This window comes from Ammospiza caudacuta, chromosome 2, assembly GCF_027887145.1.
Source record: "Ammospiza caudacuta isolate bAmmCau1 chromosome 2, bAmmCau1.pri, whole genome shotgun sequence".
In the NCBI taxonomy this organism is placed as follows: domain Eukaryota; kingdom Metazoa; phylum Chordata; class Aves; order Passeriformes; family Passerellidae; genus Ammospiza; species Ammospiza caudacuta.
Window position 1 is genome coordinate 88,265,703 of NC_080594.1, and position 15,290 is coordinate 88,280,992.

Sequence of the window (15,290 nt, forward strand, 5' to 3'; positions counted from 1 at the left end):
AAAAGGCTTTTCTTACTTAAAAAAGGAAGTGTTGATGGTCCTTAAAGATTATTTCCAGAAAAGAATCTCCATCATCCCTGAAGTGTATGAAGGAATCCTCAAGGTAGGCTAATGCAGTTGCAGGAGTAGATGACAAAGATATCGTTACTGCCTGGTGCTTAGGGCAAAAGATTGGATCTTATCTCTGCTTATGCAACCAAGGGAACTTGAGAAACAAGACATTTTGTAGAAGAGTCTTATGAAATAATACATTACAACTACATATTGTAGAGTTAGCTGTTTAGTACATAATACAGAACTTCATTTCTAGTAATTTGATAACATTTCTGTAGTTCAGGGTAAACACTGCTAATGTGTCAGTAAAGGGAGCATCAGCATTTGTGCCTGTCTTGGAAAACAGCATCCATTTTCTCCTAAAAAATTTCCAGTGGTTTCAATTACTTTATTCCTATTGCCACAAAGTGCACAGACAGATACATGTTTGGAAGATGATAAGATGAGAAAAGGCAGTAATTTTCCTTCATTGCTTTAGCTGTTGTCCTGGAAATGAGAGAAGGATGGAGTCAGTCTCAAAGAAGATGAAAAGGCCTTTGATGGTAACTGTCATGTTGTTGTCATTGTCTCCCGAAAGAGAGATGCTGCTGCTAAATTTCTGTCTTTCATAGCCTGGTGCTCAGACAAAAGGAGTAAAGGAAATCACATAGATACTCCTTGTTCTGTGAAATGTCTCTGAAGGTGAGAAGGAGAAAATATCCTGTCTCTTAATCCAGAAAGCCAAGGGCAGTGATGACCATGTTGAGTTCCTGGTGAGAGTGTCCCAATTTCAAATTTTTTTTGATACTGCTCATAGTTGGGCTGTTCTTTTTGGCAGAAGTTTTCTTGTTTAGGTCAGATCAATCTTATACAGTTAAGAAATAAACATGATAATTTTCCAGGAGATCTGGTTCTGGAAATTTAGATCTATATTTGTCCCAGGTATCTTTAAGAACTTAGTACTTAAGTTAGGAGTCTGGCTTCCCCAGCATCCATATTTAGTGATGGAGATAGTGGTACAACCAAGGTATTCATTCATCCACTGAAATTGCCAGATGATCTCTGCAGAGCACACTGGAGCCCCTCATGTGACTAAGAGGAGTTCCCAAAGACAAGTCAAGTGAATTCAGGCTTTTGGGGACTTTGATTAGATAAATCTTCTGGATACTGAACAACCCTATTAATTCACATCTTCCTGGGAGTTAGAGGTCAGGTTGACTAAGTATCTGAAAAAATTGTGTTGCTCATGGAGTTTTTTTAAGTGTGATCCACCAGTATTTCAACTACATGTTAACAATAAAGGGAAAGAAAACAGGAAATATAAAAGGTACTAAAGGAAATATACAAGGAAGAAACTTACGGGGTGCTCTGATGAATCTGTATTACTTTAGCATGAGAGGGCTCTGACTAAGGCTTCATTCATTAGTGTTTTGTATTCTAGTACTTGATGGAATTACAACACTCTGGAGACTGAGTTTTATGCAGACCTTTCAATAGTGTCTAGGGAATGCTGAAATTCTGGAGAGCAAATGAAGGTTGCTAGCTACAGCAATTTCAGAACAAGAGAAACTTTAATTGCACTTTTTATTTTGGCTCATGACTTAAAAGAGCATAAAATAAGGATTCAACTTAAATTTATTAAGTGTACAGTCAGAAATTCACCTGTTAAGATTGTTCAATTGTGTAGAACTAGACTATTTACTGAGCTGAGAGGTTATAGCTAAAATATTATTTGAGGGGTTTTTATACATTTGACATTTAAAGAACTGGCATTTATTTGCCCTTTTATCTCTTTCTCTCTCTCTTATTTTTTTTTTCCCATGATTTATAAACAGTATGCTTTTGGAAAAAAAAAAATCAAATTAATTTTTGAAAGTTCCTACCTTCTGAGATCTCAGTTGCTAGCATAGAAAAGTGCAAAAACTCTGCTGCAGTGACTATTAATGTGGTCCAGAGGGGATATTTTTTACAATGTATAGTTTTGCACTATTTTCCTTCTCTGTATATTTTCCTGAAGGACAATACCTGAAAGTCATTTTTGTTACAATTCCACAGAAATAGGCAGTTTCTAGGATGCATTCAGTTGTGCTATTCTGTCCACACAATTCAGTTGTAGGCTCTATGTTAAGACAGAAGGTAAGAAGAGAGTATTGCTGGCACTTTTCTTCTAACCTTACAGGGTCAAAACCCAGGTGTGAATAAAATTCATTATCCACAGGACATTGTGCTAATTACAGCTATTACAGCTATCCCACAGTGTAGCTAAACAGTGGGATTTCTCTCAATAGTCCAGTGCTATAGCTATTCTGCCTCTCAGCAGCCCTCCTTAGGTCCCTGGTGCAGATGGAGACTTGCACAGTGGAGTATCACTGATTTATTATTCCTGCAGATTCTGCTCAATAAGATCCTAAACTAGGTTTAAAGCTTCAGACACACTGAAGATATAAAGCTAAAAATATTGTTTATATTCATAAACCAACCCTTCTTCTCTGTAATATGAGGAAAAGTTATATCCTTCAGAAAGCATAAAATGTAATAAATGTATGATAATTAACATTATAAAAAACTGTAGCTACTTTACTGTTCATTTATAGTTATAATAGATCAAATTTGTATAACACTTTTCAATTTGAAAGATTAAAATGTCTACCAAAAAATGAATGCATGGTGTAAAAATATAACTGTTATTTATGAGGAGCAGCTTTGGTTTTGAACTTTATTGTTGTATAAAATGTGCAACTGAAACTGTAGGAAATTTTTTCTGGTAGAGACAATATACCTACCTGAGCTTGATTTTAACCAGGACATGAATATTGGCAGATCCTATTGGTTCTAAAATAGTCTTTTAATGACAAGAAATCCTGGGGCTCAGTTCCATGTCTTATGGGCAAGACAGTCCAGATTCTGATAAATATTTTTTTATCAATATAAAACTCAATTCAAATCAAAGAGAGGTATTGTAAGGAATGAGAGCAATCTTTCAGAATATAAAGGATATTGCTGCTCTTGACCTTGAAAGACAGGCAAATCAAATAGGGAAATTTAAGAAACACATCATAGTTTTTATTTGAAAACCTCAGGCCAGTCTTTAGCAGCATTATGCCTTTAAATTGTACATATCTAGAAGCATGTTTTTATGTTTTCCATTAATATCTAATTTGGTTTCTAAATGTACTTTACATTGTTTCTATGATGTTTGCAGTGATGGAAATTAATCCAACAGTGACTGCTGTCCATTAAATGGTAGTGCTCTTTCCTTTTTCTTAATGTTGAGCTCACAGAGACGTAACCTGAAAGTTTTTGGGATTTGTTGTAGTGTGAAAAACATTAGATATAAGCATGAGGACTCTTTTCACTCAATTAATACCTGAGAGCCCAAACTGTCCTCTTTTTATGTAAAAGCCAGAATCTGTAACCTTCTATAAAAATTCAGTTGCTCTTTTCCTTAGACCTTTAATTCCTTAGACCTTTAATTCAAGCTCTGAGATATCTTCATGCTTTTTTAGTGTGAAGTTCTTAAAGCCCAGCAGTGCTGAAAAGTCCCTGGTGTGAGACCCAGGCTTGTTTCCAGATTCCTTGCAACTAAAGGATATTATCTAAGATTGCCAAAGATTGTCCCCTCGGCCATGGAAGGCATGCAGAAGAAAAATTTGAGCCTAAAAGATAAAACCAGGAAAAACTGAGCGTGACCATTTGACAGACATACCTTTGTCTGTATGAAGGCACTATCAGAGACAAGTTTGGTTTTAAGATACTGAGTTAATATGGAAAATAATCCCCATAATGAAACTAGAATATTTTTTTCAGCAAGGACATTTTTCTAGGCTTGAAAAGAGTTACCTTAGCAGACATTCATATGTAGATATATGCATACCATTAAGGGTGAAATATGAAGCCTATGGGGTAAAGGATAATGTTTCAGCTGCACTGATGAGAATTTGTAGTTTGGATGGTCTTAGACTTTAAATTGGAAATGAGACAGCTATGTGTAATATTGATTTAGAAAATAAATTTATACCAAACACCAAATTCACTTGGTTATAATGCTTGCATTACTGATAACTTTGAAATGCTTCAATTAATGGTTTTCAACCTGTGTAAAATAACTTCAAGCTATAAAGTTCTGCAAATTAGAGATAGGATAATGATCAGATATGGCACTGGGGCTCCTACAAAGTATATATGGAGATGTCTTTAATTTTCTTTACCTGCTTTGTGCATTTCTTTATTATAAATGACAGAAAGTTCTTTCCAGGAGCATTAGCCACTTCTGTTTTCAGAATTATATGGAATAGGCAAACTGATTTTGATGTATCAGTGAGTTGCTGCAGTATGAGAATAACTGTCATCAGAAGAGTTATATTCAGTTAGAAGGTAGCACTTGGACTATCAGACAGAATAAGGCAGGGAAGCTACAGCAGGACTCAAAACACTTAGGTGCAGAATATAATACTGAATTATCTACTTTTCTTCCTTTCCAGACACTTTCCAGGCAATGCCCCCTCTTCTGCACCTTGAGGAGGAAAAAAAATCTTGCAATATTCATATTGATTTATATTGACAAATCAGAGAATCTGTATGACACTAAGGAATGTTATAATCACGGTCTAGATATAATTTATATAGATATTGATAAATCTATTTAGCACAGTTATCTTCAAAGTATATTATGATAAATAATGAATAATGTACTCTTATGTCAGGTTTCTGTATATGAAATGTTTTTTCAATATTTGTCCCCATTAACATGACATGTGGCAAAGCTATGAAAATGAGACATAGTTTTAGTCTTTGAATCTAAAAATGAGAGATTAAATATGTGCAGCATTAAAAATCTGAAATATGTGCAGTATTAAGAACATTAAGTGAAAGCTACTTGAATATGTATCTCAGGGCATTGGGGAATGGAGTGTCAGACAGCTGGCACTATCCATCATTATAATTGTATTTTTTACACTTGCACTGGGTAGGTTGACTCTGAGGAGAAAAGTGGCTTTAGTGGTCACCCCAGATTTTATGTATTTTTTAGAGATGTCTGGATTTCATAGAAGTTTATGAATTTCTTTAGGTCACTAAAGTAACAAGTGCAGGATGTTCAGTAACTCACCTTATTTATTTCACACTTCTGATAGAAAAATGGCAAATTTAAATTTCACCTTTTCCTCTCTTAGCAAAAAGGAAACAATGAGCATTTACCAGTGTAATTCTTATACAGCTGTCCTGCTGGTGGTGATGTAGTGGTAAATGTAGTGGTTTGTAGAGAAAAAGTGGTAAATTTCACCTGATTGAAAGCATTGGGTTGAATGCAGTTCAATGACATTTTTTGAAAACTGAACTCAAAACTTTCATTCATGTTCTTTCATGTTTTCGCCTACAATGTCCATGTTTAGGCATTTATGTAGAAATATACCATTCAAAATGTTTCCAAAACAGTAAAATCAAAAATGTTGATATCAGAAGACTGCATTTTATCACAAATAAAAATATTAAGTGAGTTCATGCATGCCTATGACTTGATGTCCCTTTTAGGGACTGCTACTCTTCAACTGGCCTTGATTCTCTTTATTGATGACGATGTTTGATTATCTGGCTTATTAGTTTTTATACATAAAAAAGATTAAGTTATTCAAGTCTTGCCTGTTATTAGAAGGTATTCAAGACTTGTGGACATTGAACAGATGAATATAAATGTAGATTTCTTTTTTTTTTTTTTAATGAGGCAAATCTGTATTACTTTTGTGTGGAACTGAAAATTTATCAAAGCTATGAAGACTATCTTCTATAAGGCTAATCAAAACCAGAACTGGTCAGTGTTCATTTTGGCAGACAGATTTGTTGCATTTGCTCAGCCTGTGCTTTAAGTAGAGAATATGCTGTGGAAAGGAAGCCAGGCACATCAGTTTGCCTTTCTTTTACAACATAAATTATATGGGAGAGTGCACAGGATTTTCATTTAAAAATGCCTTGGAAGCAAGGAGCTGAATTCCTTCAGTAAGTTTTACTTTGATACTGTAATGGAACAGTTCATTACAGCAAAAAGCAGGGCTGAGAATCGTCACCCTAAAATTATTCATGACTGTGGAAAATTTCTTTTTTCAGAAAGAGAATCCTTGTCTGGACAAAGCAGAACAGTTGTCCTGTATAGAACTGGGCCTGTCACAGATGCTTGTTAGAGGCTAGGGAAAAGCTCTTCTCACAGCTTGTGTTGGCACAAAAATAGGGTAATTTTTTTACTTCTGCATTAGCTGTCCTAAGATACAGGAGAGAGAAAATGCAGAGGGCTTCTTGGTTAAGGTGTAGGGGAAATGGTCTGTAATTTTCACAGCAAAACAAACTTTTCTGTTAGCCATCCATTTGGTTGTTACCCAAGGTATTATCTCCTTTACATTCAAGGAAGTTACCGTTATAATGGTTGCTCATGCTAGGCCAAACAGCTTTATTAGTGATAATCCCTTCCCTTTGATTTCTCAGTGCTTTGAGTAATAAACACTAATCCTGCCAGGCACTTTGAGGTGATTCTCCAAGCGAACACATTAACTCAGCAAACAAAAGGGTTAGGCTTGCTCTTGAGGGGGCAATACCAAAGGGAGTCATGAGAATTAACAGCTTTTAGATATAATAAATGTGCTGCTGACAAGTAAAAATCAACATCAAGAATGAGGCTTCAAGTCAGAGGATGCACATTATTGATTCAAACTCTCTCCCTTTTCTTGCTGTGATTCTAATCTGATTTCCCAGCCCCTTTTTCAGTAAGCCTAGTTGGTTCTCCCAGCATTGATTTTCAGTGCCTTGCAGGTCATAGTGACTTTTGAGCAAACTCCCCCTACTGAGGAGAAGGCTGTCTGGGCCCATGAGAGGTGCATTGTGTGTGGTGTGCAAGGTCTGGGTTTGGATTTGGCTTTCTCTGAAGGAGCCCTGCAGCAAAGTGCTGGGTTGTGGAGAAGTAGCTGCAAATGGAAGAAGAAGGCTGAAAGAAGCAGGGCAGGTGGATAGTGCAGGTATCAAATCAGGCTTACCAAACCTGGTCAACATCTTCCTGCTTGTAGCTCTAAGTTAGCTGGGGATGAAAAAGCACATTTTAATGTGTGGGGCTTGGATATTTCTTGATAGATTTATTCTTAACTAAAACTTAAATACTGTCTCACACTTGGGGTTGATTCCACATTCCCTAAAGATATTTGAAGCTATTTGCCTTGAAAAATATCAGAAAGAAGATCTTATATCAGCTTTTCCAGACAGAAACAGTAGAAGACCTTCTACTTGGTTTCTGAAATGATTGTGCAGAGCTAGGGCAGCTCTGTGGAAAAAGGATTACGATCTGTGAGGATTCCTCTGTCATAGCATAAGCAGTTAATTAGAATTACTATTTTTTTCATTAAGAAAAAGGTCTCTCTTGATTTCATGCATATGAACTATTAAGCATAGTTAGTATTGGCAACAGTGCATGTAGTCTGTCAAGGAAAAAAGGAAGAAGATATTCAGAATAAAATGCACTGCTTAGTTCATAGATAAAACATACTACTGACATTAGACATATCACAATCCATTGTAGTGAATCCAGTTTCTCTGTAACCATCTGCCTTGTGATAAAGGGCGAGTAGGAGTCATCAACAAAGTTACAATAGGAGTCCTCAAACCAGGCTGGTTTATTGTAATGTGTTGATACAGTTGACCCATGTGTTATTTCGTTTTGAGCATACAAACAAGCAAAAGGAAGCCTTTTTAAGCTGATTTTTTGTTCTTAAGATTGCAGGTGATGTGAAGATGAAGTCAAGACTGAGTGAAGTCCTAAAAAATGTCTATTCTTAGTTTGCATCAATCAGAATGAGTTTAATGTATAGGTTTCTGTGTATATTAACTTAGGCTTGAGTTTTCCATGATTCAGAAGGTTAGTGTTGCTATTTCACTACTGAGTTAAACCCGTGCCATGGAGACAGATGTTCCTGGGTGGTGAAACAAAAGTTTGCTTCTGTTGTTAATTTGAGTGCAGTTCTTTGAAGCCTGCTGAGCCAGTGCCTAATTAAACTGCATACACGCTCCAAACAAATGAAAAAGTAATGCTGCTCCTCACAGATAACATTTAAGGTGACGATTTCTTCTCAAGTGAAATCTACTTGGGGAAATCAATTCACTGCTGAAGCAGAAACTCTTTCCATAATACTTCATTATGTGAAGGCATTACTGTAGCCCATGCAGTATAGGAGAGCTCGTGCTGTTTGGAGATCTCGACTGTATCTAGTCAGAGCCATGGGACAAGCACAGTTTCAGTCTCATTTCTTTAATTTGAAGCCAGAGCTATATTCCTTGTCTGCAGTAACATTATTCTGAGACTGATGACTGGTTGTGCTACACATAGAGCAGAACTCTCTTATGAAATGTTTGGATGCTGTAGACTAGTGATTATTTTGGAATTGAAAATTCCTGAAGTGTTCCTTCCTGACTCCTCTAATTACATCAGTTGTATTCATTTGTTCTGTTTTCACATTAAGCCACACGCCTTGTGCCTTGGTTTCTCATGGCACTTACCTACCAGGAAAGTTGTTCAAGTTCAGTTTTGTATTTTAAAATGTGCAGTAAAGTAATTTGGATATACTTCGAGGCAAAAAGAGAGAGGGCATGGGAAACAGGCTGTGTGATGTTTCTAATGACCAGTGCTAGACACTATTTTTTAAAGGTTTCTGTTCTTTTTTGATGATAATCATTCTTTTTTCTCCACACCTACAGCACCTGTGGAGGTGGCTTTCTGTGTATGAAAAGAAGCTGAGGTTACAAAAAATTCTTGGTGTCTCTCACAAGGATGATCACAATAGTTTTATGATCAATAAGGATACAGCCTTGTATTGATGTGCAGTTTCAGCAACATCAGCAGAACCCCTCAGAGACAGGCAGGATATCTCTGCACTGAGCTCCAGCTCTTTGCAGTGTAAAAACCTTTAAAACAACAGGTAGGAAGCAGGTCACCTAGCACAGCTCCTAGGAGAGCAGAAAGAAAAGGAATTTAAAAAAAACATAGAGGGAGAATTAAATATACAAAATAAAATGTCTATTTGGGACTAGAGGGAGTGGGAGTGGAGGAGTTTTCTCATCTCAAGAAATCTCCAATGTGTGTCTTCCTTATTCCATAGTGGCATCTGCTCAAGAGCTGCTGATGAGAAAATAAAACCAGTCTATTGCTCCTAATAGGTGTTGCTTAGGCCACTCACTTGAGACAATAGATGCCTTTGTTCAGATCTCTACTCCAGGATGAAAATCTGAGTTTGCTGCCTAATGTGTGTTGATAAGAATTGACCATGCTGGAATAAAAAAGAATCATGTATTTTCTTTGGACTCAGTTGGAAAAAATTTTGTCATATCAGGGCTTTTCATTGGAAAGCTTTGGCTTTCAAGAAGTCAACTAAAAATAATAATAAAAAAGTCTGGAGTGACTTTTGGGGTTTATTTTTTTCCCTCAGATTTGTTACTCTGTCGCTATAATGACCAGTCAGAACAATCTGGATTATAGCACTTAATTTTTATTTTATTTTCATTTAAGAGTGTTATATTATTTTTTTATTATAGTTTTAGACATCTGCTAATTTTGTGTGCACTTTCAGGTATGGAAGGCCAAAACAATATCATGTGTGAATACTTTGAGGGAATAATTCTTCTGCCTTTATTCTGAGATGATTTTTGGTACACTGATCTCTGGGTGACCCAAAACATTTACTGAATCAAAACAATTAACCGGAGCATTAATTACATCATGATCTGTTTCTCTCAAAGTCAGACCAGAAGAGTTTCTATGGAGCTAAAATTTTTAACAGAACTAAAGTAAGAAGAGTAACTACATGCCAATGGGAGGAAAGGAAGGCTCCTGCTTAGAATAATGGATTGTTAATGTAGCGATGTATGGCAAAAGAGATGACTTACTGAGTATAATAAAAAATCTCTTAGATTGTTACCTTTGTTCAAAACTTCATTTAAAGAAAAGCATGTAGGAGTCCCTGTCACTTCCTGAGTCGTGCCTTAGATCAGAAACATTTGCAGGAGCCATCTGCTTTGTGGAAGTCAAGTATGCAGCATGTATAAGTCTGAGGTATGACTCATGGGAATGATATAGAAAATGGGTCAGTCTTTCTGAGCTCTGAATACCTGACTTCATTGTGAGATTGTTAAAAGTTTAGAGAAAATTAATTTCTGGAAAAGGCTTGGGAGAAGAGAAGTGAGGATAGATGTGCTTTATAAATTGGCAAATTATTGTTATTTTTCTTTATTGTGTTCCTCTCGTGTGGGGCCTTGTATAGGTTAATTTGGTGAACTTCACTGAATAAAATTATGTTTCCTTATTTATTGAAGAACCATGGTGATTGGGTAAACAAAGTCTTTGATCCTTTTGCCTTAGGAGAGAGAGGTGAAAGAGATCCATTTCCCTCCATTATCACACTTACGGTGTTTTACTTTCTATTAAAAAACTCCAAACAAATCTTACAAATTACTTAATTTATCAATAAAAAAAGCACTACAGTGTCAACATCAAGTTGGCTTTAGGAAAAAGGTATCCATTTTTCTTAGCATTCTCAAACTATCTCATCTTTTCACCTCATCTGATGGCACCTTCTAGTTAAGTAAAACTGAAAATCAACATGTTTATCTGAATGCAGGTCTCTGGTGTTATTTTCTTACTGGGGCTATGTTCCTTCCCTTTTTTTTTGGCCTAAGTAGAACCAGCGTGTAATACCAGGCTTATATTTCAAAGCATGAAACTGTTTATAGGATGTGGAGGTATTGACTGTATGTTTCTTTCCAAACCTATATACAACAGAAATTGATTTTTCATTTTGTAATGAGTACATCTTAGGCCTTCAACACAGAATAAAAATAGTAGGAGTAAGAAAGACACCACAACTATAAACTGGTCTTTGTTTTCTGAACTGCAGGTAATGGAACATTGATTGGAGCATCTGCAAATGTTGTTTGTGCTGGAATTGCTGAACAGCATGGTTATGGCTTCTCTTTCATGGAGTTCTTCAGGTACATTTTTAAACTTCTCACATCCAATCTGGTTTTGTTGCCTTTTTTTTTTTTTTCTCTCTTGGCAAACAATGAATCTTCTAAGGAAAAAAATCTAGAGAAAAGGTCTATAAAAGATACTTGTGTTCCTAATTGTGTTTTGGCAACTGAAATGCAGGTGGAAGACAAGTCGCTTTATTTTTGTATAATGTTGATAGAATGCATGAAGCTTGTGGGAGCACAGTGGAACTCCAGGAGAAACAAAGCCTTCGAAATTCCTGCTTTGATCACCCTCAATCTTCAGCTTTGTAGAAATTGTAAATTGTTGCTTTATTGTAAAATGCAGTTTAAACCTAGTTTCTCATCTTCACATATTCATGGATGTTCTATCATCGGAGATACTGGAATGTCCTAATTTAGACTGAGTTGATTTTTATTCCATTATCCCACCAGTAAACTATTTACTTAAAAGTAATTACTTTTGACCAGCTTCTTAGCAACTATGAATGAAAGTGTGATGAGCATCCAGTTTGACTCAACTCTAGTTGTTGCCTAATAATTGTATAATTAATAATTAATAGATTTTTTTAATAGTGGAGTTTTCATTGCAGGTCATTCATCAGCAGGTTTTTAAGGGACAAGGTGTACTTAATGCATACAGTAATTTAATATTTTTCCAAATATTCCCATTTTTGAGACTGTGGTTGAAAGATGTAAGTGGAAACTGGTAAATAAGGACAAAACACAAAGTTCAAGTTTAAAGTGTAGCTGATTTAGCTAAAACATAATTCCTTGCTTCTTTTTTCTGCATATTTAGGGCAAAGGATACTGTTAAGCTTACACTAATTTGTTTTTTCTCTTTACTTTGTTTAAATTGTGTATTATGGCATGTCAGCTGATCAGCTTTTTTCTAAACTGTTTACCTCAAAGCCCTCAAACCCGCGTTATTAATATGATTCATCAACCAAGTCTTGGTTGTCAGGATCTTTGAGACTGCAGAACACTCTTATGTAGTACATAGTAATAGCTCACAGATTTCCTGAAAATCAAGCCCTTGCACAAAAAAAAGGAGATGCAGTAATAATGGGCAGGTGGATTGCACTGTTCATGTTTCACAGATTTTGACCTTGCCATTTGGGGATTTAACTTGTATGTAGCATTTACAGCGTGTCTTCTATGTAGATTTTGTATTGAAATGTTCTTAAAACTTCCTGGAGACTGACTGAGGAAAAAAAAAGATGTAAAGCCTGGCTAATCTCTTCAGCAGTGTTTACTGGAATGTATTCTTTGGTACTGATGACAGCAGACAGATGCCCTGAAATTGCCTTCTATACCTATGATTTTGGTGGAAATGAATACTGGAAAGACTGTAGCCACCTTGACAAAGATGTGAGAACAAAATACATAGTGGTCTCAGAGAGATAGCAATGGATATTAATTAGCAGGATGAACATAAAAGCTCACTTTTTTTGGCTGCCTTTTAACCACTGAACAGGCAGACCATGAGATTCTTCACTATTTGTGTTAGGAAAATATTTGTTTCAGTCAACTGTTCACAAATTGAATATATTTTAAGTCTCCTCCCGGCATCAAGAGATGTTTTGTGTATCCCTTGAGGATTTTGATTTTGCTTACTTTTATTTATGAAGGTTGCCTCAAAGAATAAAGTGAATTTTCTGCATTATTTCCCTGTTTGCCCAAGATTACTCAATAGGTTTCACATCCCCATTGAAAGGTCCTCTGCAGTGCTTCTCCCAGTAGTCACACAGATCTTTACCCTCTCATCTTGCAAACCCCTGGGAGTCACCAGAGAAAAAGCATGGATACCTTGTGCGGGGAGATGATGACCCTCTGCTGGCTGACTTTTGTTAAGATGTCTTTTATCAGCCTGAGCTGGCGTTGTTCTGCCCTTCCCAAGTGTCTCTGCACAGGAAATCCATGCCATGTCTGTCTCAAGTGGTGTCACACAGCAGAGCACTCTACTTTCAATAATACACTTCCTTCCTAGCTGCATGCTATGCCAAATCATGCAAACGCGTTTAAGGCAGGCCTTTGCTAGAAGCAGCTTTTTTGAAAATCATGTTTTGACACAGTGGTCTGTAAGAGGAGTTTCAGAGAGGGTTGATAAGCTTGTCTGGTGAGTACACCTCGATAGAACTGAGGGTGAGATTCTACGGAAGCTGTGGGTTCTTCCTGGTGAGAGGCACCACGATGCCTCTCTGTGCAGGGAGACAAAAAGGCAAGAAGCAGGTTCCTTGCTCTCTAAGAGGGTTTATGGGCCCATGACCTTTCCTCTGCGTGTCTTTGCACAGTGGCACTTGGTGTGGGTCGAGGTTTCTCTTCTCTTTTTAAGAAGGTAGCAGAGGCAACCTGGCAGATGTGTTGTGCAATGCTATTCTGCTGCCCAGCCAGAGCCAGAGGTGACCAGGTGTGACAACTTGCCTAGAGTGCTGAGGTCCTACCAGCTTGATGTGCTTCTCTCTAGAGTGCCTTCCTCAGAAGAAATCCTGTGCTGGGGAGTTCTGTGTGTCTGTCAGAACAACAACCAATTGCTTCTTTCCCTGGATCCCTCACATCCCTGAGTCCTACTGCCTCAAGGACCTGGTCCTCCACAGATGGATGTAAGGGAAAGACAGGTCTGGTGTCCCATTCTCACCATCCAAGCAATTCAGGCCCGTGTGCTGGAAGTGCTGTGCCTGCAAGGTGTTCCAGTAGGATGGAAATTAGGTGGGAAAGATTATACTGAGAAAGAAGAGAGAACAGAATAAGGTTCCCTCCTTGTGTTAGAGCATCTTAAAACAGCCTGGTGTTCAGAGTACACTGCTGGATGAGGAGATACCAGGTCATATCCATGCATGCCTGGCTGTGAATGTGCTGGCAAGTGTCACCAAATATCTCACCCAGAATGCATTCAGATCTTGTTCCCTTCTCTGACATTACCCATTGACACCTGTACCACTTCTGTCTGAACAGTGCTCACAAGGGAAAGAGCAAAATTGCCTGTGAGAAAAGATCATTTGGCTGCTGTGAATTCTACGTCTGTTTTTCAGGCCCTGTTAGGTTTTTTGATTATTCATTATGTTCCCCTGCAATAAAAAGATTCACATGTCATTTAGAATATACAATATTGTAGAAAGTTTAATTTATCACCATGAATTATTTTTTATCCTTGAATCTGTTAGACATGTTGGTAGAAAAAGAGAAAGGATCTCCTACTGATATATCAGCATCAAAAGGATGAATAGGGCTTATATGAGACTCATTGAATGGGGAAAGGACAAGGGATGTGGAAAAGGCAGAAGTTCCCAGTGTGATCAGCTGCACAAAAGCCTGCTGGAGACCAGTCACTAATGCTGCTCCCCAGGCTTCTTATGTGTCCCAGTAGTGCCTTCCAAGCTCAGCCACTTTTTAACCAGCCCCACAAATCTGAAGGCAAATAGTGAGTGACTGCCACTGGATGATTAATCTGGAATAAGTCTAATTCAAAAGGAAAGAAAGGAATGTTATGACAAAAACAAAATTGAAATTCACAAGAAGAGCAAGTTCAGAATAATAATTTCCTTAAAGATTCTCTTGCATTTTTGGAATCAGTACAGCCAAATTATGCTCTTGTTCCATTTTGAAAGCTTCCTCATCAAACTGTATTTATGTGTTCAATCTTTACTCCTGAAAAAAATATGTTGGATATACCTATATGAAACATACGTAATCTAAATAAAGTAATATAAATTATTATATTAATATTTCCTTCCTATAATATTTCCTTATTCTTCTAGTAATTTAGAGCTGTACATGATAGAGCTGAATGTGTTATTCCAGTCACAGTCCTCCTATTTTTTTCACATTTAAAAAAGATAAGATTTAATTCAGAATGTGGAGCAATTTGCCTTTTATTTGTTAATCTAGGCAATATCAAATTCCTGTTCAATTTGCTATTCAGTGTAAATCCAAGTCTCTTTCAGTTCTCATGTTACTTACATGAGTGTGATTATATCTGTTCTCCCATCAAATTCTTATACTTTTCCTACATTGTGGACACAAAGACAAGTAATTAAGTGGTAGAAATAGAAAAAATTGTGAGTCCATGGGGCTTGGAAAAGAAGATAGAGAGCAGTGGGATATTTGCTGTGTGTGGTCAAGAGTAAACATTAGAGCAAGCAAATATCAGAGCAAACAAGTGATCATTATGTCTCTAGTCAGAAGTGTAACTATTTTCATAGTCTTGACCCTTCAGAAAACATCAGATATGTTAATAATACAAAGGTAAT

The 15,290-nt window shown here is 36.8% G+C and overlaps 1 protein-coding gene across 1 annotated transcript in view; it reads left to right on the plus strand.

Moving 5' to 3' along the window:
- The window catches only part of OCA2 (OCA2 melanosomal transmembrane protein), a 160,518-nt gene that overhangs the window by 112,718 nt on the left and 32,510 nt on the right, over positions 1–15,290 (plus strand). The window contains exon 22 of the mRNA XM_058799902.1: positions 10,950–11,043. Coding sequence (XP_058655885.1) covers positions 10,950–11,043 — 94 coding nt within the window. The remainder of the gene's footprint in view (positions 1–10,949; positions 11,044–15,290) is intronic.